This window comes from Mycothermus thermophilus (genome assembly GCF_041956435.1).
Source record: "Mycothermus thermophilus strain CBS 625.91 unplaced genomic scaffold VTJ04scaffold_3, whole genome shotgun sequence".
In the NCBI taxonomy this organism is placed as follows: domain Eukaryota; kingdom Fungi; phylum Ascomycota; class Sordariomycetes; order Sordariales; family Chaetomiaceae; genus Mycothermus; species Mycothermus thermophilus.
In genome coordinates, this window is record NW_027191429.1 from 1,646,698 (window position 1) to 1,669,678 (window position 22,981).

Here is a 22,981-nt window from a genome sequence, read left to right on the forward strand (position 1 = left end):
AGCAACGCGTCTATGATCGTCATAATTCGCACACCAAATATCTTACACGTCCAGGCCGTCCACCACAACGCCCTTGTTCCACGTCAGCTGCATGCGACGGGCAACCTCGTTGGCCGTCTCCTCCGACACGAGGATACTAACCACGTAGAGAGCGGCATCCATGCCGGCCGCCACGCCGCCGCTCGTGATGACGCGGAGCCCCCCGAGCCGCATCGCCGCACGCCGGGCAATCGACTCGCGCCGCCCCGCGCTCCTGAACGAGATGGAGCCCTTCCTGCGGTGCTTGTCAGCAATGGAACCAGCCTTGGACGGGGTCATGGACATGTGTAGACTTGTAAAAGTGGAAACATACCGGGCATTCGACGGGCGCCGATCAGCGTCCGACTTGCGGCGGACGTAGGGGTTCTCGTCCTCGTCGCCCAGCTCGAAGCGCAGGTTGTTGACGACGTAGCGGGCGTCCTCAATCACATCGGTGTGCTCGCCGAGGTCGCGCACGACGGCATGGCTGCACAGGTTCTCAAACTTTGTAATGTAGTCCGGGTGGGTGGTGGCCGATAAGCCAGACAGCAGGCCGGCCTCAGCCAGGAAGAGCGAACCGGTGCAGATGGACAGCAGCGTGCGCTCGCGGCTGGGGTCGTTCTTTTGCAGCTCGGCATATGCCTTGATCAGATCCATCGGCTCGGCCTTGGAGTTGAGGATCTCGTCCACGTTGCCGCCCACGACGACGACCACGTCGAAGTCGTTGAGGCGCTCATGTGCCTCCTTCCATGTGCATTGTGAACCGATGAGAACGCCCTGGTCGGAAAGAACCTGGGGCTCGCCGCCGGCGATGGTAATGTCGAACGCATTGGAAGCTGTCGAGGTGACGGATTAGTCGCCGCGTTCATGCACCCCAATCATTGTAGTATGATGTAGGCTTTGTCCGAAGTCGGAACGGTGTTCGGGGTCGGACTCACTGGGATCCTTGGGGTCGTGGAGGGCCGAAGTCAGCACCTCGACGGGACCGGCAAAGTCGAGGAGGTTGAACTTGTTGTGCAGGGCAAAGAGCACCTCAATTGGCTCATCTGCCACTGCGGACGTCTTACTGGCCATCTTTGGCAACTGGTATATGAAATAGAAGAGGGGAGTTAAAGTGTGGGGAGTAGTAGAACAACCACTCGAAGCTGGCAGGTGGACAATGGGTGGTGGTGGTGTCGATCGGTGTGGTAGATTGAAAGACAGCGACGCGCAATTGAGAGAAGAGGAGAGGAGAAAAGTGGCCTGGGTGAGAGTGAGACGGGAGGAAAAGGTGGTCAATGGCCGAGCTTTTGTGTCCCAACGGGAGCTGGAGCTTACTGGGGGGATGCAAGAAGGAGGGGCTGCTCCGTTGACATACAAACACATGGACGAGTCACGGGTCACGCGAGGCTGGGGGTTCTCAGGTCTCAAGGGTCAAAGAACCCCCTCCCCCTCCCCCAGGAAACCCCACCAGAATCGGATCAAGGAGGGGCATCGAGGAGGTGAGGAGCCTCGGGGCATGTCCGGGCCTGGCAATGCCATGGATGGGCAATGAGGAGACCGGGAGCCGGGAGCCTGGACTTGTTGGCTGGATTTGGAGGGGCAAGCTGGAAATGGACAAGACACGGCAGAGACATCCATTGGAGACATGGCATTTCCTCCGCTCACCCCATGCCCCATGCCATCAGACGATCGAGGACCCGCTCAAGTCTGGGGTTGAGATCCACCGTAGTCTCCTTAGGGCCAAGCGCAGGAAGCGCCCGTTGCTCGGCGGGGCCATGACGCCACAGCTGTGGAGACCACACGGTCGGTACCGATACGTAACTTACGATGGCGTTACGGTAAGAAACAGCACGGATTGGATCTGCAAGACAACGAGAGCCAATTTGGGCAGCTGACATGCACAATTCCATCCCCACCCGCGGACGGGAATCTGCAGTGGGGCCGCATCTCTTCCACTTGCCTTTGACGACGTCCGATAGGAATAATCTGCACACACCAGAGCAAACGGGATCAGACGACAACACCGCCAACTTTTTTTCTCGCGAAATCCAATGCCTCCGCCAGACACGCCCGAGCAGCGTCCGGTTGCTGACTGAAACCCCCCAGCTCAGCCCACGCTCTGTGCTGGGCCTCTCCAGTCCCCTCTCTCCTCAACATCGTCCGTTTGGGGCCATCACCATGGCCGCCTCCGGGTATGTGGTCTCCATTTGCTGTTGATTATTTTTTTCTAATTCCCTCGCATGCTAATGGCGCCTCTTGTAGGTCCTCCAAGGAGCTCTTACGGGCTCTCCACACCTATCTGCAGGCGCCCAACCCTCCACTTCCGCTTCCCTCGGAGCTCTTCACCGTCATCTCGGCCTACATCGAGAAGCACGACAAGCCCGACGATGCCGTGGCTGAACGCCTCAACGACGAACTCATATCACTATGGGAGAAGATGGTGCAGGACTACCCTGAGCGATATGCCGCTTTTCTGTGCGTTCTCAAGCAGCTGAGACCCACGTTACGGACGCCCGCGAGAATCTTCAAGTGGTGGGACCGGCTCCTCGATCCCGTGCTGGAACAGGTCGGTACCCAGAGGGGCCTGGCTCGGGAGGTTATGGACCACACCCTCGATCTACTATCTGTCGACGGCTTTGATGACCCGGCGGCCTACAGCGAGCAGGGCCTGATTCCCCTTGTCTCGCGTCTGACCTCCCGCTGGATTGATTTGGTCTCCGCTCCTCCAGATGTCCGTCCATCAACCGAGCTGAAGCAGCTGATGTTGAAGGACGCACTGATGGCCTTCGGCAGAAAGGACCCCAAGGGTTTCATGACGGCCCTTGATGCTTTTGTGCTCGATCCCAACCACCGGAACTCTGCCTTGAGCCTTCTCGGGAGCTTCATCCAGAGCAACCCCCCGCACCTACATCTCATCCAACAGACACCACTCTTCGGCAGTATACTCCAGTCGCTCCAAAAAGATGAATCTACCACGACTGTTAATCTCGCGCTGATGGTTTTGGCCATGATCCTGCCCTTTATCCCAAGCTCCCTGGTCCCCGTCCTCCCCACCTTGTTCAACATATACGGCCGTCTCCTGTTTTGGGACCGTGACTCGTCATTTCTCAAGCATCACACAGGGAACATTGAAATGAATACCACTTTTAATGGGACGGGAGTCCCATGGCGCAAGGCTCTGATGTCTCCTGATGAAGACGGCCACTCAATCGAGTACCTGGGGTTATATTTTACCTTGCTCTATGGCCTGTACCCTCTCAACTTTGTCGATTACATCCGCAAGCCCCACCGCTATCTCCGGCATGCCGGTCTGCCCGATGAACTGGAGTTGCCAGCCGATGAAATGCGCAGCCGGTCAGAGGTGTTCCGGAAGCAACACATGTTGCACCCCAATTTCATCCATCGCACTATCGAATCCGAGAAGACCGACACGGACCGCTGGATCAACAGTGGTGCCGAGGAGGTCCAAGCCGACTGCCTGGCATTGCGCATCGATGACCGACCAACAGCTCCGCCGCCTCATGTCAAGGCCTCCCAACAACATACCTCACCGTTGACGGCCGTCGTGGATGACCAAGATGCAGAATTTGCTTTGCTGAGGTCAGATACCGAGCTGCCGCATCCTGCTACTTCTGGAACAGCGCAGGAGCCCACGCCTGTCGATCCCGCGGAGAACAACCCGGGTGTCCCGGGAGACTCGCATGGCCACATGTCACCCCCAGGGTCGGCACGGAGTGTTAACTCTTTGGCTGCTCTCAGCAGCGCACACGAACGCCCCGGCGAAAAGGGTCCTGAGCAGACAGTCGCTGCGCATGCAATCCCTTTGCTTGAAGGATCAAGCGCTGAAACAGATATCCAACAGGTGGTAGCTATGCTCCAGCGAGAGCGGTTCAGGCTGATGAATGATCTGCAATACGAGCGCTTCGTCAAGGAGCAGCACATGATCCACATGGGTGAACTGCGGACGCGGCAGATACGGAGACTGACTACAGAGGCCGAGATGCAGAGCCTCATTATGGCAAACCGCAGCTTGCGACAACGCTTTGACGAGGCAAGACGAGCCGAAGCCCAGATCAAAAAGGAGTTTGACACGCGCCGGAACATGACCAAGAAGTGGGAAAGTGACCTGTCCACCAAGCTGCGCGCGCTCCGCGACGAGCAGAAGAAGTGGAGCGAGGAGACCAGCGATCTCAGGCAGCGCCTCAGCAAAGCCCAGGCCGAGTGCGACAAACTGCGTGAGATGGTCACAGAAGCAGAAACAAAGAAGCTTCGTGCCGAGCAGGACCTTGAGGCTGCCGGCATCAACGCTGCCACGGTCGAGAGGCTTCGCGGGGAGATTGCCCGGTTGTCGGCGTCGGAGCGCGAGTACCAGGGCAAGGAGACACGGCTCGAGACGGCCATGCAGGAGGCCACGCTGGCCGAAGCGCGCGCCCGGGAATTGGAGCGCGAGGTAAGGGCACGCGAGGAGGAGATGCATAGGGTTGAGGGACACTACAGAGCCGAGATTGAGGAGCTCCGGAGACAGCTTGCAAGATTGTCACAGGAACAGCAATCACGAGCACGCCGTCAGCCTAGCGACGAGACGAGGGCGACGTTCGAGAGCGTCTTGTCTGCGAGCAGGGCGAAGCAAGCGGCTCTGCAGAAACAGTACGACGCGTTGTCGAGGAAGTGCGTAACGCTCGAGGCGGAACTGCTGGAGCTGCGGTGCCAGCTGGAGCATCAACAGGCCAAAACATCTGTCGAGGACCCGCCGGGCACGCCGGGGTTCCGGGACCGAAGGCCAGGGTCCTCGGATGCGGACGTGGAAGGGGAGGCGGGAGAGGGCTTGTCGGCGCTGGTGGATGGATCTGGGGAGTCGGGAGCTCACCAGTCCGTGAGCCCTCGGGCCGCGAGGCTTCATGGTCGAGGTTGGTCAGACCGTCTCATGATGCGATTTTAATGCATGGCGTAGAACGTTGAAGATGCTGACAAGGCAAATTTGAAGGTGATGAAGGACAAAACTTAGCTCGCAAGGACCGCAAGGATAGAAGGAGGGAAAAGGAAGAGGGAAAAGACAAGAAACCCATCTCGATGAGGGCAATACGGGGTTTTATATGATGGGGAGCTTCTTGACACCACCACTCTGGTCCGGACGGGAAATGGTCAGCATGGAGAGATGTTTTGGCTAGAAATAGATGTCTCTGTGCCTGTCATCTGGGTTACAGGCTCTCTAGATACCACCGCAAGAAAGAAGAGATCATTTATCATGTTGCTCTCCTTCACAGTTCGGAGCAGCTGTATCCGTAGTCTTCCAAAGCTTGGCTGGCGATGCCAAGGCACGCGGCCGCAAGAGTCTGTTGACGTCGATGCCAAGACGTTGCTTCTCTTGTCGGCGCTAGGGTGACATCCCCAGCCTCCTCACTCCGCCGGCGCCGCCTCTCACTCGTCCTTTGCGCTGCAGGTTTGCTCAGCTGCATGCGCTGTGCCGCGGGCTCGTGAGTGTTTGTGTGCGCGGGCGCGATGACGGAGGAGGAGAGAACTCTTCCATGGAATTAACCAACCACCCCGTTGCTCAGCATCTTGGATATCCCCCCGGGCAATTGTAAAACTTTGTCGCGCGCCGGCGGTGCACTTGTCCAAACAGAGGAGAGTTTGTTTTTGATGCTTCCCGATCAACACCAGCATCAACAACTGCGACGACAGCCTTGCTGAGCTCTCCTGACTGTCCCTACCACAGGAGACGCTATCTCGTGGCCAACCTTCTGCTCCTGCCTACCCACTGGGATTGTCCTTCTTCGCCTCTGGCCGCTGGGAACTTTTTACGGATCTTGGATCGAGTCGCACTCTATCAACATTGTCGTCTGTCGGTCGGTCTTGCGCAAAGTCAACGTCAACGTCAACACACACTTCGAGCGACTCCTCGTTTCCCGCGGCAAGCGCGCCATTCTTCAGCAGCCATGGCTCCCCCCTCACCACCACCGTCACCACCACACTTGCGCGCGGCGGCCGAAGCAATACGACAACGAAACCAACCCGTCCCCGATGCAGCATCCAACCCACTACTCGCCGCAGGATTGAACGAGCAAACCCGCCGCGACGCCGACGCCGACGCCGGCGCCATCACCGCTATCGCCCCCCGCCAAGACCCTGCCGCAACAACCATCACCTTCACAACCAGCGCCACCACCATCACCATCCAGCTCACCGCGACCGCCACCCCGCTCATCTACGCCGACACCATCTCGGCGCACTACGGCGCCCTCTACTCGGGCCCGTCCGCGGGTGCGGTCGTGGGCATCACCCTCGGCGCCGTCGCCGGCTTCCTCCTGTTACTGTGGATGATCTACTTGTGCATCAACCTGGGCAACCCGGACGTGTCCGTCTACGGCGACGGCACCAGCACCGTCGTCACAGAGGGTAGCGGGTCTGTGTACATCCGCCGCAGCGGCGGTAAGGCAAGGTCGGAGAGGTCGGCGCGGGTGAAGAGGGTGGTGAGGGAGAAGGAGGAGCATCATCATCACCACCACCATCACCGTGCCTCTGCGCGCCTGAGTACTAGTCGGAGATCAAGCAGCAGGCCGAGGCCGGTGATTGTGGATGAGATGGCTTCGTCGTCGGTCATGAGCCCTTCGCCGTCGGAAATTGATGTGATTGAGGAGAGGAGGAGGAGTAGCAGGAGGTACTCGAGGTCGGGGCCGCCTAGGCCGCCGCTGTCGTCGGTCAGCGGGACCACGACAACAGAGGATGAGGTGGTGGTTATTGAGGAAAGCTCGAGCGCGGGGCCGTCGACGCCTAGTAGGCATAGGAGGGGGAGCGGGTATGGGAGGAGGAGGTGAAAATGAGTAATTTGTTGGAGGAAGGGGATGGATGGTTGGTTGTTGTTTTCTGTCTACGTGATTATGTTGTGTTTAGAGGGTGGGGTTTTGGGCCGTTTTCTTTATTTTGGTTTGTCGTTGGATCGACGGGTTACGAACAAAGGTTGATGTTGTAAACTGCCTACTATGTTGTATGTGGAGATGCTTTGTTTACTGGGAATCAGGGGTAAAAGGGTCGGGCTTATGATGTATGACCTGATGAAGATTCTAGGTCTATGTTGGCTGATGATTTTTCCCTTTTATTGTTATTTTTATTTCTATTTATATATTTCTGTTCTTTTCTTTTGTTTTCTCTACTTTTTTGCTTCATGTTTGATGGCTATGGAAAGTGTTACTGAGTATATGAACGAGCAGAGAGATTTATGAATAGAGGAAGTTGAGAAGAATTGTCACATGCCCTTGATACTCCATTGCCCCTGATTTAATCACGGCCCTGAGCTTCTGTGCAATGTGGGACGATCTCGATCTCGCCAGCCAAGTACGAACCACCAGCGACTCCTTCCAAGGAACCGACATATGAAAAGATGACGCAATTTCTGTTCCGCGTCATGTCTCTATCTCAACCTTTCCACGAGTCTGCATTCTTCACATCCTTTTCCGATCACCCAAAGCCAGCGCAGAGCTAACAAACCGTTCGCCATGGAGAATCCAGGTATGCGATATCGTTGCCCTCACCTCAGCTTTCAGTCACTGAACTACTTCTGTGCCACCAGTCCGCGATATCGAGCACATCGTCCATGTGCTCGCCCAAGGCACTCCTGATGAGCAGCGGACGGCTATCCATCGCTACTATGCTCCCAACGCTTCCTTTATGCATCCCTTCTGCTATGTCCCTCCCCTCAAGGAGCATTATGTCATGTGGATTGGCAGCCTCACCTCGAGGGACCTTATCGCTGCCATCTTCCGCTGGTGTAAGTTGCTTGTTTGTTTTCAGAACCCATCGGTATCGCTATCCATGAGGTTTTCAGACGGATATTGACACCCACCTGTGTCAGACAAGATCCTGAGCCCCAGCATCGACATCTCAGTGGACTCAGTTGGTACGATTGCCGCCGTCCCTTTTCCTCCCTTTCCAGTCCCCCCTATTTTTCTCTCCCTTTCAAGCTAACTCTGTCACCAGCCCACGACCCCGAAACCAACACCCTCTACCTCACCATCTCCCAAACCTTCTCCAACCGCTTCGTCCCCTACCACCACGCCAAAGTGCAGCTCATCTCGGTCCTCCACCTCACCGAAACCACAACCATCGACGATACCGCCTCTTCTTCCACCCCGTCCAACTCTGCCGCGGCGGACCCGAACCCGTACCAATTCGACGCAGCCCACGAAACCCTCGTCGCAGTCCAGCACGGCACCGAACCAAGCTTCGCGGCCATCGCGGCCGGAAACGCCTCTGCCGGCGGCCCCGGACCCATCACGGGTAACCCTAACGACGATGACGGCGAGCCCACCACCAAGAGGTACGTCATCAGCGCGCAGTCGGACTTCTACACCCTCGCGGACCAGGCGCGTCTCGTCTTCCCCGGGTCGCTGGCTTCGGCCGTATCGGCGCTGCTGCAGATGTATGTGACGGTGCTGTGCGGCGTGCTCGTGGGCATGTACGCCGCGCTGACTGGTGCGGTGGCGGAGGGCAAGGAGAGGTTGAAGGCGTCGTAATAGTTGGGCAGGGACATGAGGATGATAGCGGCGGAGGAAATATTAAATGGGGAAGAAGAGGGGTGGTTGGATGGTGAAGACCTGAAAATGGAAATGGTTGTTGGTGGAATTGTGGCGTCGAGTAGAAGTTACAGAGCCTTATGCAGATGAGAAAATGTATGGTTTTGTAGGAGAGGGACAGTATTGCTTGATGAGAGATGTATGTCGATGATGGGAGATGGGAATAGGAGGGCTTGGGTTTCTTCAACACCAGCCCCGGCGACATACCGGAAATACAGGAGAGCTCTATGGTTAACTTGATTCAGGAGACAGTGTATTGACTAGCACCTGGATTATCTCAACAAGGAACATGATTTGTTTGCATATAGCATGTTCCAACTAGCCTGATCTGATAGGTTCATTCCAAACCCTGGTACTTTGCCTGACCGATTCATCATTCCTCTGAATCCAGGCTCCCTGAGTGCCTGAATTGTTTACTGATTTGTTCCTGCTTGTCTTCTTCGTCTCTTCTCAGATAACAGACAATCTCGGTGCTCCCGGAAGAACTCGTTTGAAGTCTAAACTTTCCGAGAGAAACGAACAACACCATTCATAATCCAGAAGAAACAAGCAACAATAAAGTGACTCAGTCCAAGTCGGTAATAAGTACTCAAAACCGTTATCTTAGGGAGACCTTGATGAGTTGCTTTTATTGACTGCTGTTTTAATGATACTTTGGTGGTTCTCATAATCCGTTTTTTTGATATTCAGTCCATGCCATTTGTGCCTTCCCATCCAGAGAGACATCCACCTTCCTATTCGACTACCCAGACGCCCCTCTTTCTCCTCCTCCTTCACAAACAAACCAAATCCACCTCGCAAAAATCCGGCGGACTCCTCGCATACACCACCCTACCCCACGCGTCCACAGTCTGCCCCTCGTTCGACGCCGCCAGGTACCCTGCCGGACTAAACGCCGCCGTTCTCCTCACCTCGTCGTCGCCGACCCCCAAATCGTCGCGTGGGATCCACACCACGGGCCGCGGCCTCGCGCGCAGCGCCTCGTGCCGAAACGCTTGTTTCACTAACGCTTCTCGCTCGTGCGGCGCCAGGTCCTCGATTGAGTCGGCCAGCCCGCCGAAGAAGGCGTCGCCCATGGCGCGCTGGGCTTCGAGGTCCCGCTGACGGCGCTGGCGGCGGTAGGAGGCGGCGGCGGCGGCTGCGAGGGTGGCGGTGCGGAGGGGGGAGGAAGAGGAGGGGTGGAAGTGATGGTGGTGATGGTGGTGGGATTTTCGAGATGGGGGAGGGGATGGTTTGGTGCTGTTAGGAGGAGAGCGAGGTTGAGGTGTTTTTAGCGATGGTGGTCTTGTCCGCTCTGCTGTTGGCGAGGACGATTCGGCGACCGACTCGACAATGGTGGGGGAAGGGGCCCCATTCGGTGTTTGCTGGCCAGTAAAAAAGTTGAAATCAACAGGCAGTCCGAGCCTTAGGGCCTGTTCCCGTTGGAAAATATGATCGCGCTGCGCGGCCTCGTCTTCCAGCGTGATCGGGAGGTAGCAGAGCAGAGGTCCGAAGCAGGCGTTGAGCACGAGCTGGTAGATGACGGTGCCGGCTAGGGTGACGGTCATGATGACGCCTTGCCAGAAGCAAGCCCGGTTTCCCTTGTCGTCCTCGGCGAGGAAGAAGAGCCCGATGAGCAGCAGCTCCATTACGTAGAGCCCGACGAAGGTCTGGTTGATGGCGCGCGGATACAACACGCCTCCCGTGTCGGTGCGGAAGCGGGTGACGTAGAGCATGTTGTGGCGGTGGGCGATCCAGAGCATGCTCCATGTTATGATGGCGAAGAGGGAGATCAACGGGGCAACGACAGAGTAGACGAGGGCGATACAGGCGAAGTTGGTGTATTCGGGAAAGAAAGATCCCCATCTCACCCGGTTGAGGCGCATGTTACGTGTCCACCGGGACCGGGCGGTGCTGTGGTCGCCCAGCCGCTATAGGACGAACCAGCGGAGGAGCGTCTCAGCCTGCAGTAGGGTCCAGGAACTGGTCGAAAAGGCTCGCAAAATCATATACTCGAAGAAGTAGTTGGAAGCTTTTGGCAGGTTCTCGGCCAGGAGGCTGGGGGTGGACAGGATGTCCTGCGAAAGCTTGGATAAGGTCTGCATGGTGCCCGAAGCAATGGACACGACAAGAAACACTTGGACGAAAAGGAACGAGAAATAGTATTTTTGGACCATCTCACTCATCTGAGCACCTGTTTTGGTCCCTTGGAACCTGGCGAGCATGTGGAAGAAGCGAGGAACAAAACCAAGGAGGATTAACAAGACAATGGATGGCAGCACACCGGCAACGGCCTTGACTATGCGATCGAGCAGGGTGCTATGGTCGAGCAGCCTGCGCATGATTCGATATTGGCGGACCAGGGAGTCGAGTTGGGCCAGCGAGGTGGTCCAGGCCACGGGAAAGGCCCAGAGAACGACCATGGCGGACACGATAAAGATGACGATGGTACGGCGAATCCAAATAGTGAACCATGGAAGGGCCATGTTCTCCCAGAGGACGTCTTGCGGCGAAATCTCAACCAGACGTGGAGCCATGTTCTTGGGCAGATGGTGCGACACAGACTGGCAGGCCATGTGAGCGGCCATCTGGTGGTTGAACTGGATGAAGGCAGAGTTGATGAGCGGGTAACGCTCCGGGTGGCGTTGGTCGTCCTCAATCTCGAGGTTTAACCGGCTCAGCTCGTTGCGGCACCAGTAGATAGTATCGACGCTCTCGCTGAGAAACGGCAAGACTGGTACGAAATCGGGTAGCCACTCGGGATTGACGCGGTGTCGCGGACGCTCCTTGGGCAAAACCCACTTCCGCCACTCGGCATTGGCGTCGACGTCGAGCTCCTGGCGATAGTCGCGAGTGGTGGCTGGAGGGTAATTGGCCTTGGGAGCGTGCGTCTTGACGCCTGGCAAGGACCTCTTGAGCAGCTGCCAGAAGGTTGTTTTATACGGCTTGCCGTCGCGACCCCATGTAGTGCCTTGCGGAACGGGTGACGTGTAAGCTCCGGAGGGAGGTTTCCAGAACTGGAAAAACCACGTCTTGTTGGTGATGGTCATGTCGCTCATGTCGGTGAAAGTGCGGCGCGATGTGATGCTGCTCCTCCGACTCGACGACGCAGGGGAGGCATGATTTGCGCAGGAGGAAGTGTAAGACAATATGCTGTCGGTGGAGCGGCGAGGAACGTTGACCTTCACCCCTGGACCCATCAAGCGGAGGCGGACGTCTTGGTCCAGGGCGCTGTTGTGCTTCATCAATTGGATAAGGTTGAATTGGTTGAGCCTGTTCTACAAGCTGCCGGCCTCCATGGCCATCTGCTTCCGCTTCGCGAGAGAGATCAGCTTTGTCTCTGCAGCTTCGAGTTGGTTCAAGATTCTATTACGCTTCTTGACCTTGGAGAGGAGTGGCGTAAAGTCGCGAGCCAGCCAAATATTCCCAACGCCCCCGGGAAACACATCGAACAGGTTGCGCAGGGCGTCTTCGGACAGCCATTTGTCCGGGATGGAGCTCACAAGCACTGTGGTAGCAGAAGCGCGCATGCGATGCTCAGGGCTGGTCAAGTAGTCTTGACGAATTTTGACGTAGACGCGCAGTTCGATGAAGAAGATAAAGCTAGCCCAGGTAATGACGGCCAGGGCGACAACGAGATGAGCCCAGCGGCGATGTTGCTTGTCAGGGGGAATGTTGGCCCAGGCAAGAGTGTCGAGCCCCTTGGGAGCATTTCCACGTACTCCCGTCGTTGTGCTCGTTTTGTCGTTGAGAACCCCCTGACCAAGACCGCCGACGTAGTTCAGAGGAAGGAGAACGGGTATGGCGACAGCAGCAATGGGGATGAAGATGACTAGGAGGGTTTGGAGATAGCGTAGATAGAAGTAGGCATCGAGGCCGCACTTTTTGATAAGCTCACGGTCATCGAAGCGCAAGATACAGCGGAGCAAACCGAGGGGGTTGGTGGGTGGCTGGGAGGTTCTCTCGCGCTCAGCAACTAAGTATGTTTTTGGCTTGCTGGGACACGGTCAGAGAGAGTCGAATGGTGTCTCGACGGGCGGAGGAAGCTAGACGTACTAAATTCTCGGCAGCTTATTCCTGAGAAAAAGGAAGATGCCGACTTGAATGGCGAAGATAGCGACGGCGCCGGCCAAGGCTGAGACGAAGGAAACGAGGCTGATGCCCGTCGAGCCCTGAGCCCTCCCGGCGCTTTCTCCAAGCAATGACCCATGGCTTTTTCTTGACGAGGAAAATCCTCCTGTTGCAGGAGACATAATACAGTTGTGCTAGTTCCAGGTGAAGCGACGGATGTAGGTAGACGAGAAGGTGAAGCAATAACAAGATGCCAGTCTTAGTCACGGATAAGGATACAACGGGAGAATACGAAGCATACGAGATGATAAACAAGCTAAGAATGATTACGGTGGACAACATGGAACCAAGCAACCGGTCTGTTTCAGAGAGAAAATGGAGTCCCAATCCATCATCATGACCCGTGTTCCTTCCCGTTTCCTTTATTCTGTGGTGACTGAGAAACTCGAGGGTAATTCGAGAGTTACGGGCCTCACCATCCCAATCCACCAAATCCTAAAGCTGGACATGTCTGGCAGAAATAGAGTCCGAAATGTCAACACCCCAGTGGCGGATTACCTATACCAGACAGTAGTAAAAGTACATCGCTTGTTGTTTTGTGTTCGATGTCAAAGTCCAACCTGGAAGCCCAAACCCGGACAGGGAAGCAAGCACGTGATTCTGCAAACACTTGGTGGTCAGTGTCTTGGCGTCTCTTGGCGACGGAGTGACGTCGGCGGCTGGCGCATGGTGGGAGTTTTTGAGTCTTGGCACCTTGTCAAGCCCCGCCAGACTCCAACCAATGTCTCGGCAGTCGTTGACGTCCTCTAGGTCTCTCCTCCGTTCCAAGTTTTGGCTTGCTACCAGGTCGTGAGGCCCACAATGGGTCTATGAATCCATATTTCTCCTCTATGAGCAAATCAAGTGGTTTTGTGTCTTGAATAGGGACGACAACCTATGGACATCTGTCCCAGGGATACTGTTTCATCGGACCACGGGAGTTTTTCAAGTTCCGATGAGATTTTACTTGGTAGACTTCATGATTCATGCACAGGCCACACAAGATGAACGTGTGTACGGAGACAGAAACGCAAAGATGACCCAACCGAACCCAAACCTGACTGACACATGAAGCGCCGGTGTTCATCCAGCCTTGCGGTTCCGCTGTTTTGCGTTCACCTGAGCCCGTGTCTGCCGCCCATCGGCAAATCCATTTCCCCGGCGCGGCGTGAACTTCGGGTGTCCATGGGTGTCGAGTGGGCCATGCCGGTCCCGGTAGCCGGTCCCAGATTTCTCCCGGCGACTTCAACAACAAACCTTCCCCGCATCTCCACACCACCAGGTCACATCTGAATATCTGTCAAGTCTTCATTGATAGGAAGGGAAGTGTGCTCATGCAATGGTTGAGGATGTAGTAAGATGTTTCAGAGGTCAGTTTGTCGCAGTGAGATCATGGAAACAACCGCGGGAACCTTCAAGGGTTTATCAGATCGTTGGCTCCTCCCGGGTTCCCAATCCAAGTGTCTTATTCACAGTTCCTTCCAAAGAAACATAGCCCCGGATTATCAAGTGGGATATTGGATCTATATGGGCCGATGGAACCCCGGATGGTGATGCATGTCGGCAGGCGCCGAGCCAACACATGGCCATGTCGCACTCTCGCTTTCTTATTTACCAAGAACAGGAAGGCGTCTTGATTGCATGAGATTCTGGAGTTCTGATCCTACCTGACCAAACCTAGAAACGGCAGTAGCAGCCTTGAACAGACCATAGCTACTTGACTCCATTCCAAAGCCTTGGCCTCTTTGTTCTGTTCATTTTGAATCCTCCTCCAAAGACAACCTCGAGAATATCGCCAAGTTATCTTCAGCCCACCACCAAGCTCCCTCGTTACCTATTATTGTATTGATACCCTGAGACCATCTATTCTTCGTCCTAGACGAGCCATCAAGTTCATCCTTCTGCAGCATCCATATTCCACCAGCACTCATGGCAGATCTCCACGGCCTGCGGATCGCCGTCATCGGCGCCGGTATGATTCTGGATAGCTTCCACTCGTCTGCTAGTGTCCGGCATTACTGACCGAGCTGTAATTTCAGGCATGGGCGGCTTAGGCGTAGCCCTCGCCTTCGCCAAGAAGGGGTTCCGCCACATCGAAGTCTTCGAAACTGCCCCTGATCTGGGCTTCGTCGGCGCTGGCATCCAGATGCCTCCAAACATGGTCCGCGTCCTCCATGGCCTCGGCTGCTGGGACAATATCTACGCCGAGGCAACCAATGTCAAGGGCACAAGCATTCGGGGTAGGCTCTTACTGCCAGAGGATCCTAGCAGCTAGGGATGCTCACCCTTTGAGAACGCTTTTGCTAACACTCCGCAGAGGGAAGCAGCAATAGGGAGCTGTCTCATGTTGACATGCCTGACATTGAGGAAAAGTACGGGTTCCCTCACTGCACCGGTCACCGCGCCTCGCTCGCCGGCGGTCTGTACAAGGCGTGCCAGAAGGAGCCGGCCATCAAGTTTCACTTTGGGACCACGTTGGTGCGATATGAGTCGTTCGGCCCCTGCCCGCGGTTAGTGGTGCGCCCCCGCAACGGCAGCGAAGCCGATGAACGCATTGTCGAGTTCGACTTCGTGCTGGCCTCGGACGGCATTAAGTCGGCCACGCGCCACCAGATGCTTGCCGAGCTGGGCGTCGAAGCCAAGGAGGAGGATACAGGTCAGGCGGCCTATCGCATCATGCTCAAGCGTTCTGAGATGGAGCACGACCCTGAAATGTTGGAGCTGATCAACAGCGACCGCGTCGTCCGCTGGATCGGCGAGCGCCGCCACATCATCGCCTACCCTGTCGACTCCAAGAACATTTACAACCTCTCGACAACCCAGCCCGATGTCAACTTTGCCAAGGCCACCAACGCCACCTACACGACGCGCGGCTCCAAGTCGGCCATGCTCAAGGTCTTCGAGGACTTTTGCCCTCTCGTCCATCGCATGCTCAACCTTGTGCCCGAAGGGCAGGTGTGTGAGTGGAAGCTTCGCTCTCACAAGCCCCTCCCCACCTGGGTGCACGGTTCGGTTGTGCTCCTCGGTGACGCATGCCACCCGACCCTGCCGCACCTGAGCCAGGGCGCGGCCATGGCCATCGAGGACGGCGCCGTGCTGGCCGAGGTTATGAGCCGCGTCGTTCTTGACAGCACCGCCACGGTCGAGGAGCGCGCTGCCGCCATCCGCCACGCCTTCAAGGTGTACGAGCGGCTGCGCAAGCCTCACTGCACGGCCCTGGTCGACTTGGCCGCTCAGTCGGGCCGGATCCTGCACCTGGGCGAGGGCAAGGCCAAGGAGGAGCGCGACCGCGAGTTTCGCCAGAACGGCAAGAACGGCAGTGTCCCAGACAAGTGGGCCAGCCCAGATGTGCAAAAGATGATTTACGGGCATGACTGCGTCAAGGAGGCGGCGGAGGAGTTTGAGCGGATCCTGGCCGAGATCAAGAAAGAGGAGCAGGAGCAACGTGAGAGCAAGCAGAATGGGGTCAACGGAAAGTGATATATTCCCCTCCCATGGTACCAGAACGAAAACCCTCCGTGAGGAAAAACACCCTTGCCTCCCTCTAACCGCCTGCCGAAACCTGTATATCTTATTCCCAACCGCCCGCCCATACCCTAGCAAAGGACCTAGAAACACCAGCTCCTAGGACGACATTACAAAATAGAGAAAGAAATAAGAAACAATCCTCTGCACCAAACAGGACAGGGAAAATGTGTCTGTCGTGATCCCATTAAACCGTGATTGACCGCCCCATGTTCGCAAGAGATGCGGTTGCCCACGTCCAACGGGAGAGCCAATTTGGCCCTTCGCCTTCGGCATGAGTCCCAGCGCTTCGTCCATGTTTGGTTTCCTCCCGAAGTCAACCGCCCATCAACAGACCCTAAATAAACTAGACAGCTGCACCGGCGCCGTTTGTGCCTTGCTGTCAGCTGGAGTTTGTTTAGAAGAGGATATCGAGACAGCAACAGCAGGCCATGCCGGCAAGACACGCCTCGAAGAAGCCCTATTATTGTTTCTTGGTCAGTCGTTTTTTCTTGTAATCATGGAAGGAAAACAAGAACATTACTCACAGGTCCGCTCTTCTCCTTCTGCTGGATAATCACCGGCTGCTGGCCCGGCGCCGGGTAGTAAGCGCCCGGGGGCGGCGCCGCGCCGGGAGGATAGCCTTGCTGGTAGTAGCCGCCCGGCGGCGGCTGTTGGCCCGGATAGCCCATCTGGGGTTGTTGCTCGTAGTAGTAGGAGGCGTTGGCGCCGCCGGGAGGGGGAGGTTGTTGGGCGTAGGTGGGCTGGGGGTAGGCGGGAGGAGCGTCTTTGCTGTCCATTTTTTTTTCTTGTGGTTCGGCTGTGGTTGTTTGAGGTTTCTGGTTGGAGACGCAAGGAAAGGCTTCCCGAGCGATGAGATTTGAGGGGTCGATTGACAGATAGAGAAGGACTGGGTCGGTCGGTTTGGATTTGGATGTAGTGACTGTGCTGTGTCAGCGGGCCTGCATAGGCGAGTTTCTATTGTGAGTTAGGACTTGTGAAGTTGAGAAGAGATGGACGCTTTGATGAGAAGTTGGTGGTGGTGGTGGTGATCAAAGTTGACACCTGTTGCGAGGGGAGGGAAACTCAAAAAGTCAAACGTGGGGGGCTGGTCTTTTTTGATAATAAGAGTCCACAGCGCCCACACAGCCTTGGAGGAAGGAAGGGATGGCCCGGCGAAGGATCAGATGCTTCCCGAGCCGCGGCAGATGGTTGTGTTGCGTGGCCAAGGGGGCTGTGTAGGTGGGTTGTCTTTTGGGTCGGAGATCAGATGGCAATGAAAAAGATATGGGCAACCAACCGGCACAAAGCGTATGTATGTCTACTGTGGCGGGCAAACGGCGAAAAGTCGATGTTGACGCGGCCTTCCGTCGGTTGAAGGTGAGGTTGTCGGCAGATCCGGGGTTCAGATTTGGTGGTCCAAGGATGTAAGTGGGAAAAAAGGATAGACAACGAGTCAGGAATGTCGTCAGAAACACAGTCGGCTTTGAATCAAAGACAGACTCAGAAAGTTGCCGCAAGCAGAACAAAGAAAATGAGGGAAGAAAATAGAGAAACAAACAGATTCCGGAACGGAAGAGGAAAGGGACACCACAGTTAACTACGGAGTACTCCGGAGAGAAAAATGAGAAAATAAGGCAGGAGATTTATCCTGGCGAGTTGGGCCAAGGCTTGGCCGTTGAGATGCGACATGGGGAAGTGTCTCACATGGATGGCCCGGCGTCACGTCGATCCTAGCGTTGACATTGGAGTTGCTCCGTTGTGTCCATCCATTCCAAGCGCTGATCGCTATGCTCTCACAAGGTGCCCCCTTTTTTTCTGCTTTCTTAGATTGATTCGACTTCCACAATTGACTGTCCGTATGTATTAGCGCTCTTTCTTACCGCCGAGTCTATCCGGGACCACCTACTTATAACAGTCAGTCGAACAGTGGCCATGCATTGTCAGAAGATCCAGGGCATGAAAATAGCTTGCCCTGACATGATGTTCGGCCCATGCCGCCGTTCCACAGCCATGACGAAATCGGACCCACTTGGTCCCTGTTTCGGCCTCGCCCTGGCTGCCGTTCTTACGGCGGGAGCGGAACGAGCAAGATCCGATTACTAACCCATGCATTTTCTGGAAGATGTCTTGGTTTGTTTGCTGGTGTTTGGTTTGATCTTGAGCCACGCAGAGGGACTCAACATCAACGCTGCTACCTAGTGGTCAAACTTCTTCGTGGATTGCCTCACACATTGCACAGCGAGACACTTGGTACCTGAATAACATTGGTTCGCGGACCCAAAGGAGGCCTCATTCAGGGGTCGTCTGACGTCAAAATTGCGCTTCTCGGATCGACTTTGGCTGAGTTTGCCGCCACACCAAGCGCCTCTTATTCACTTACCCTTCCTTGGCCTGCTGTGCCACGATAACACCGGCGAATAGTTGGCCCATCTCACAAGCATCCAGCTTAGTTATCCTCTCATAGCCAAGACCAACACCAATCAACGTATCACCACCACCTTAACACATCACAACAACCATATGCCGAATCAAAACACCATGACGACCGAACCACCGCCATCCCAACCCACCACCACCACCACCACCACCACCACCACCCTCTTCTTCCCCCCATCCCACCGCGCCCTCCTAACCCGTTACCTCCCTCCCCAAACCCCAATCCAAACCACCGACAGCTCAGTCCCTCATGAAGCAAAACAAAAACACCAAAAACCCTACCTAACCCTCACCTATGCCCACTCGCTCGACGCCAGCATCTCCGCCGCGCCGGGTATCCGCACCGTCCTCTCCGGCTCTGCCACAAAAGCCATGACGCATTTCCTCCGCACGCGGCATGACGCAATCCTCGTCGGCGCGGGGACCGCCATGGCCGACGATCCGAAGCTCAATTCCCGTCTAGCGTTGCTGCCAGAGGAAAATGGGGATGAGCGGCGGCAGCCGAGGCCGGTGATCCTGGACGCCTCGGCGCGGTGGGCCATCACTTTGGACTCGCAAGTGATTCGGGAGGCGAGGGAGGGGAGGGGGTTGGGGCCGTGGGTGTTTGTTTCTTGCTCTGCCGAGGTGGATGGGGAAAGGGAGAGGGTTGTGGAAGGGGTTGGGGGCAAATATATCCGCCTGCCTACATCAACGCCTGGTGGTAGTGGTGGGAATGGAAGTGGACACGGCAGGTTTGACTGGGCGGATATCCTCTCCGCCCTAGCCAACTTGGGGATCAAGAGCGTCATGGTCGAGGGTGGTGCCGAGGTGATTCATTCGCTGCTGGTGCCGCCGGGGAGGGGGTTTGTGGATGTCGTGGTGTTGACCATTGCGCCGGTGTGGTTGGGCCAGGGAGGCGTGGTGGTGGCGCCGCCGAAGGTGCAGCGGAACCCCGGCGCGACCGGTGATGCGGAGGAAATAGGGGAGGACGGCGGGACGGCGGCGGCAGCCCTGCCGCTAAAGCTGACTGATGTGGCGTGGACTCAGATGGGACAGGATGTGGTTTTGTGCGGCAGGATTCCGAAGTGACCGACTGACAACGTCTTTCGGTTATCATCACATGAAGGGAAGTAAACATCCAGTTGTTTCTTTCGCAACTCGACCAAGACCCCCCATATCAAGAACCTCTGAGATGATTTAAGTCACAGCCTTTTTGACCATACTCCTCCTGTGGAACACTACATGACTGTCGACAGCCTATCATCACCCCACCTACCGCCCATATCATACCGCGCGCAAATCGACCAACTTCATGCAATCAACATCTTTTTGCACGCAACACTCCACGATATTTAATTCCACGAATACCATTCGCGCACGTACCCATTGTAGCTGCATGCCTATATACCTAGGTATTGACCTATCCTGCAAACCGACCCTACACAAATCAGCCAGACACAAATCATTTCTTAAACCCAAACAGCTTCTTCTTCTTATCCTTATCCTTCTTCTTCCCATCCCCTGAATCTCCCGTACCCGGACGCTGATCCCCTGCCCCACCGCCAAGCGACATGGAGGCCATGGCTGCTGTCGGCGGTACCGGCTGCCCCGGTGGCGGAACTTGCTGTAATCCCGGAGGCCCGGGCCGGGTCTGCATGGTCGGCATCTGAGGCGGCATCATGGGCTTTGGCTGGGGCTTCTCGTAGATGTGAGCTGGAGGTTTCGGCGGGGGCCTGTCGAGCGGCAGGTTCAAGCGGCGACGATCCGTTTGCAGATCGCGAAGGTCCGCGATGTACTTGCCGGGCGAGACGAGATGCGATGTCGCGAGGTAAACATCACGGTTGTGCTTCTCAGAAATCTCATAGCACGCCCGGGCCTCGGAGAAGGTGGCGCCTCCGGCGACAAAAACAATGATGCGCTGACGGTTTTCCGCCTGGCGGCGGTTGGCTTGGGCCCAACGCGGGGCGGCGGAGCGCAACGAGCCCTGTGTGTGGAGCTGCTGGGAAGCGGAGGCGTCGTCAGGCGGAACGACGTAGGGGAACAAGGTTTGGTCCAGCTCGCCCGACACGAGAAGTTCGAGCATCCGCTTGACGGCCGGTTCGAAACGCGAGAGGGCGTATTCGTCGTCGGCAATGGCCTGCTTGGGCGGAGCCGGGAAGAGCGAGGGAGGAGCTTGTCGTTGCTCCTTGAGCTGTTTGAGAGGCCGCGCGCCAAGAAGCTCCATGTTTTCGATGACGGCCTGGTCTGGGCGACCCCGTGCCGTGGACAGCGAGGCATGCCATAGCAAACGGTGAAGGTCCTGGCTGATCATGCCGTCGCGATAGAGCGCATAAATTGCTATGAGACGCAGGCGATCAGCCGGGGCGACGTCCGGGTCATCTAATAGGCGCACGATCTGATCCAAAATGTTCTTGGGCTTCTTGCCGTCCTCGTCCAGGCCCGTGGCTAGTGTTTGCTCGACCGAAGCGAGATCGGCAAGTTTGTACTTTTGGAAGATATTCATTGCTTCCTGGGCCATGGTGAGATGGAGCGAATAGGCGTTCTTCATCTCCTGGAACTGGGGGAGGCCAGCTAGCATGTCTCGGATGTCGTTGAGGTTGCTCTGGCCAGGAGCACGCCTGGACGCGGCCGCGTTCGGGTTCTGGTCGAGGAATTTTTGAAAATCACTCATTAGGCGGTCAATTGTGTCCTTCATGTGCTTGTGGCGGTTTCCGACCCAGACGGGATCCTTCTCAGCGAGCTCCATATCCTTCTCCTCTGCCTCCGGGGTGTTTTCATTGATGGTCATGTGGAAGGTTGCTTTGCCATTCGGCTGCTCCTGAATGGGGAGCAAGTCGTGGACCATGGCTTGGTAGGTGAACTCATGCAACAAAGGTGCCATCAAGTCCATGGACCTGTCCGTGACCACCAAAACCGACTGAGGCCGCTGTGACTGTGGTGGGAAACCGCGGTCCCACTGCTGATAGTCATCGAGTTCCCTCTGGACGAAGCGGGCCAAGTGCATACAAAGGACTCTTGCTTCATGTTGGACATGTTGAGGAGGCGCGTAGTAACGGATTTTGGGAAACTCTTGAAGAGTGATGCATATTGATGCGATCTAGACGAATAGTTAGCTCAAGTCCCATCTCACAGGGCCAATAAGCGGATAGGTTCACGTACCTTTTGGGCCAACTCTCGCAGATGACGTGCCACGAGGTCGTTGCAAGAGGGGTTGTAGAGAACAAGAAAGCTTGAGGGATCACGAAAGGTAATGAGGTGGGATTCCCGAGGGAAGAAGTCGACAAAAAGCAAGTCAGGGGGGGCTGCAAAAAGGTGATTAGGTGAGTGCCCGACCATGATAAGGAGATCTGGAAGAAGGTTATTTTTTGCTTACCTGCAATATGCCTCCGAACCGGTTCCAGCCGGCGCTGGAGGGGATCAGGGGGCAGGGCCGTCCATATGATAAAGCGCCTCCGGTAGCGGCCACGATCGATATCGGCGAGGAGACATTCAACGATATGAGGTTGGGGAGAGAGGAGGTAGATGGCATCCATGTCCGGGTTCAGCTCCCGGCGCTCCTCGATGAGCTCGATATCTGGCGGGAAGAGGTTGGTCAGCAAGAAAACGGACCCCAGATGTGACTTGAGGCAACATACTGGCGATGTTGTGGTTGAGGATGTCATCTTCGTTGAGCGAACAATCGACAAGCTTCTTGGTGGTATCGTCGAGGACCAGGACTTTCCACTATGACGGACGAGGGTCAGGGAGCTTCTCTCGGGCTGCGAACATGGCATGGGAGCTCACTTCATTCGGGGCAGTTCGGCGGATGGCGTCAATGATGGCTACGGGAAGCTCAGGTCAGCCAGATTCCTCAGCGAGACATGAGGAAGCACGGGTGGGGGTAGGGAACAGCGGTGAGGGTGTGAGAGTGTGAGAGTGGTGCATACCCTTAGCGTGGTCCTTGATAATGGAGGGCCCGTCCATGATGGTGTTGTGAGGCCCGATGCCGAGCCAGAGCCGGAGCCAGCGCCCAGCTCAGCCCAACACCGAGGACGTGGGGAGAGGGAAGGTGAGGAAGTCGAGGAGCGACAGACACCGAGTACAGATGGACTTGACGGGGGTTCGGGGTCGTGGTCGAGTCTCGGCGCAGCTGGGCGAAGAGCAAAGAGCGGGGTGCGGAGAGGAGAAAGGCGGTGCGCAAGAATAACTGATATTACGAAAGCACAGCCTGACAGTGTTGGCAGTGATCGACCTCAAGGTGGTGAGGCGAGGCGACGCGCAGCTTCGGGAGTTGCGTGTTTGAGGTTAGGGGGTGTTGCAGGTTGCGGAGCGGTCTCAGGGTCAACGCAACAGGGTCATGTCCGCTGACGATGCGACGCCTGACAGCAAGGTCCATGAGGCAGGTGGGGTCCTGGTGTTGG

The 22,981-nt window shown here is 56.3% G+C and overlaps 12 protein-coding genes across 12 annotated transcripts; 5 read left to right on the forward strand and 7 right to left on the reverse strand.

Annotated features, from left to right (window-relative positions):
• Nucleotides 1-42: 42 nt before the first annotated feature.
• VTJ04DRAFT_4701 (uncharacterized protein) lies at nt 43-1,092 on the reverse strand (the record flags this gene model as incomplete). The annotated part of the gene is made up of 3 exons (XM_069362738.1): nt 43-274; nt 353-854; nt 957-1,092. The coding sequence occupies 3 exons, from the start codon at nt 1,090-1,092 to the stop codon at nt 43-45; spliced, it is 870 nt and encodes a 289-aa protein (XP_069219654.1).
• Nucleotides 1,093-2,178: 1,086 nt separating this feature from the next.
• Nucleotides 2,179-4,939, forward strand: VTJ04DRAFT_4702 (uncharacterized protein; the record flags this gene model as incomplete). The annotated part of the gene is made up of 2 exons (XM_069362739.1): nt 2,179-2,192; nt 2,263-4,939. 2 exons carry the CDS (start codon nt 2,179-2,181, stop codon nt 4,937-4,939), a joined length of 2,691 nt encoding a protein of 896 aa, XP_069219655.1.
• A 997-nt stretch (nt 4,940-5,936) lies between these two features.
• VTJ04DRAFT_4703 (uncharacterized protein) lies at nt 5,937-6,815 on the forward strand (the record flags this gene model as incomplete). Its single annotated transcript, XM_069362740.1, has 1 exon — nt 5,937-6,815. One exon carries the CDS (start codon nt 5,937-5,939, stop codon nt 6,813-6,815), a length of 879 nt encoding a protein of 292 aa, XP_069219656.1.
• A 678-nt stretch (nt 6,816-7,493) lies between these two features.
• VTJ04DRAFT_4704 (uncharacterized protein) lies at nt 7,494-8,510 on the forward strand (the record flags this gene model as incomplete). The annotated part of the gene is made up of 4 exons (XM_069362741.1): nt 7,494-7,506; nt 7,568-7,765; nt 7,850-7,894; nt 7,975-8,510. The coding sequence occupies 4 exons, from the start codon at nt 7,494-7,496 to the stop codon at nt 8,508-8,510; spliced, it is 792 nt and encodes a 263-aa protein (XP_069219657.1).
• Nucleotides 8,511-9,343: 833 nt separating this feature from the next.
• On the reverse strand, nt 9,344-10,435 carry VTJ04DRAFT_4705 (uncharacterized protein; the record flags this gene model as incomplete). Its single annotated transcript, XM_069362742.1, has 1 exon — nt 9,344-10,435. The coding sequence occupies one exon, from the start codon at nt 10,433-10,435 to the stop codon at nt 9,344-9,346; it is 1,092 nt and encodes a 363-aa protein (XP_069219658.1).
• A 45-nt stretch (nt 10,436-10,480) lies between these two features.
• On the reverse strand, nt 10,481-11,794 carry VTJ04DRAFT_4706 (uncharacterized protein; the record flags this gene model as incomplete). The annotated part of the gene is made up of 1 exon (XM_069362743.1): nt 10,481-11,794. One exon carries the CDS (start codon nt 11,792-11,794, stop codon nt 10,481-10,483), a length of 1,314 nt encoding a protein of 437 aa, XP_069219659.1.
• A 33-nt stretch (nt 11,795-11,827) lies between these two features.
• Nucleotides 11,828-12,802, reverse strand: VTJ04DRAFT_4707 (uncharacterized protein; the record flags this gene model as incomplete). Its single annotated transcript, XM_069362744.1, has 2 exons — nt 11,828-12,545; nt 12,606-12,802. The coding sequence occupies 2 exons, from the start codon at nt 12,800-12,802 to the stop codon at nt 11,828-11,830; spliced, it is 915 nt and encodes a 304-aa protein (XP_069219660.1).
• A 1,786-nt stretch (nt 12,803-14,588) lies between these two features.
• Nucleotides 14,589-16,139, forward strand: VTJ04DRAFT_4708 (uncharacterized protein; the record flags this gene model as incomplete). The annotated part of the gene is made up of 3 exons (XM_069362745.1): nt 14,589-14,631; nt 14,699-14,899; nt 14,977-16,139. The coding sequence occupies 3 exons, from the start codon at nt 14,589-14,591 to the stop codon at nt 16,137-16,139; spliced, it is 1,407 nt and encodes a 468-aa protein (XP_069219661.1).
• Nucleotides 16,140-16,581: 442 nt separating this feature from the next.
• VTJ04DRAFT_4709 (uncharacterized protein) lies at nt 16,582-16,963 on the reverse strand (the record flags this gene model as incomplete). Its single annotated transcript, XM_069362746.1, has 2 exons — nt 16,582-16,644; nt 16,712-16,963. 2 exons carry the CDS (start codon nt 16,961-16,963, stop codon nt 16,582-16,584), a joined length of 315 nt encoding a protein of 104 aa, XP_069219662.1.
• A 1,741-nt stretch (nt 16,964-18,704) lies between these two features.
• VTJ04DRAFT_4710 (uncharacterized protein) lies at nt 18,705-19,670 on the forward strand (the record flags this gene model as incomplete). The annotated part of the gene is made up of 1 exon (XM_069362748.1): nt 18,705-19,670. One exon carries the CDS (start codon nt 18,705-18,707, stop codon nt 19,668-19,670), a length of 966 nt encoding a protein of 321 aa, XP_069219663.1.
• Nucleotides 19,671-20,043: 373 nt separating this feature from the next.
• Nucleotides 20,044-22,544, reverse strand: VTJ04DRAFT_4711 (uncharacterized protein; the record flags this gene model as incomplete). Its single annotated transcript, XM_069362749.1, has 6 exons — nt 20,044-21,678; nt 21,741-21,883; nt 21,955-22,155; nt 22,217-22,304; nt 22,365-22,402; nt 22,508-22,544. The coding sequence occupies 6 exons, from the start codon at nt 22,542-22,544 to the stop codon at nt 20,044-20,046; spliced, it is 2,142 nt and encodes a 713-aa protein (XP_069219664.1).
• A 51-nt stretch (nt 22,545-22,595) lies between these two features.
• Nucleotides 22,596-22,956, reverse strand: VTJ04DRAFT_4712 (uncharacterized protein; the record flags this gene model as incomplete). Its single annotated transcript, XM_069362750.1, has 2 exons — nt 22,596-22,710; nt 22,778-22,956. 2 exons carry the CDS (start codon nt 22,954-22,956, stop codon nt 22,596-22,598), a joined length of 294 nt encoding a protein of 97 aa, XP_069219665.1.
• Nucleotides 22,957-22,981: the final 25 nt, after the last annotated feature.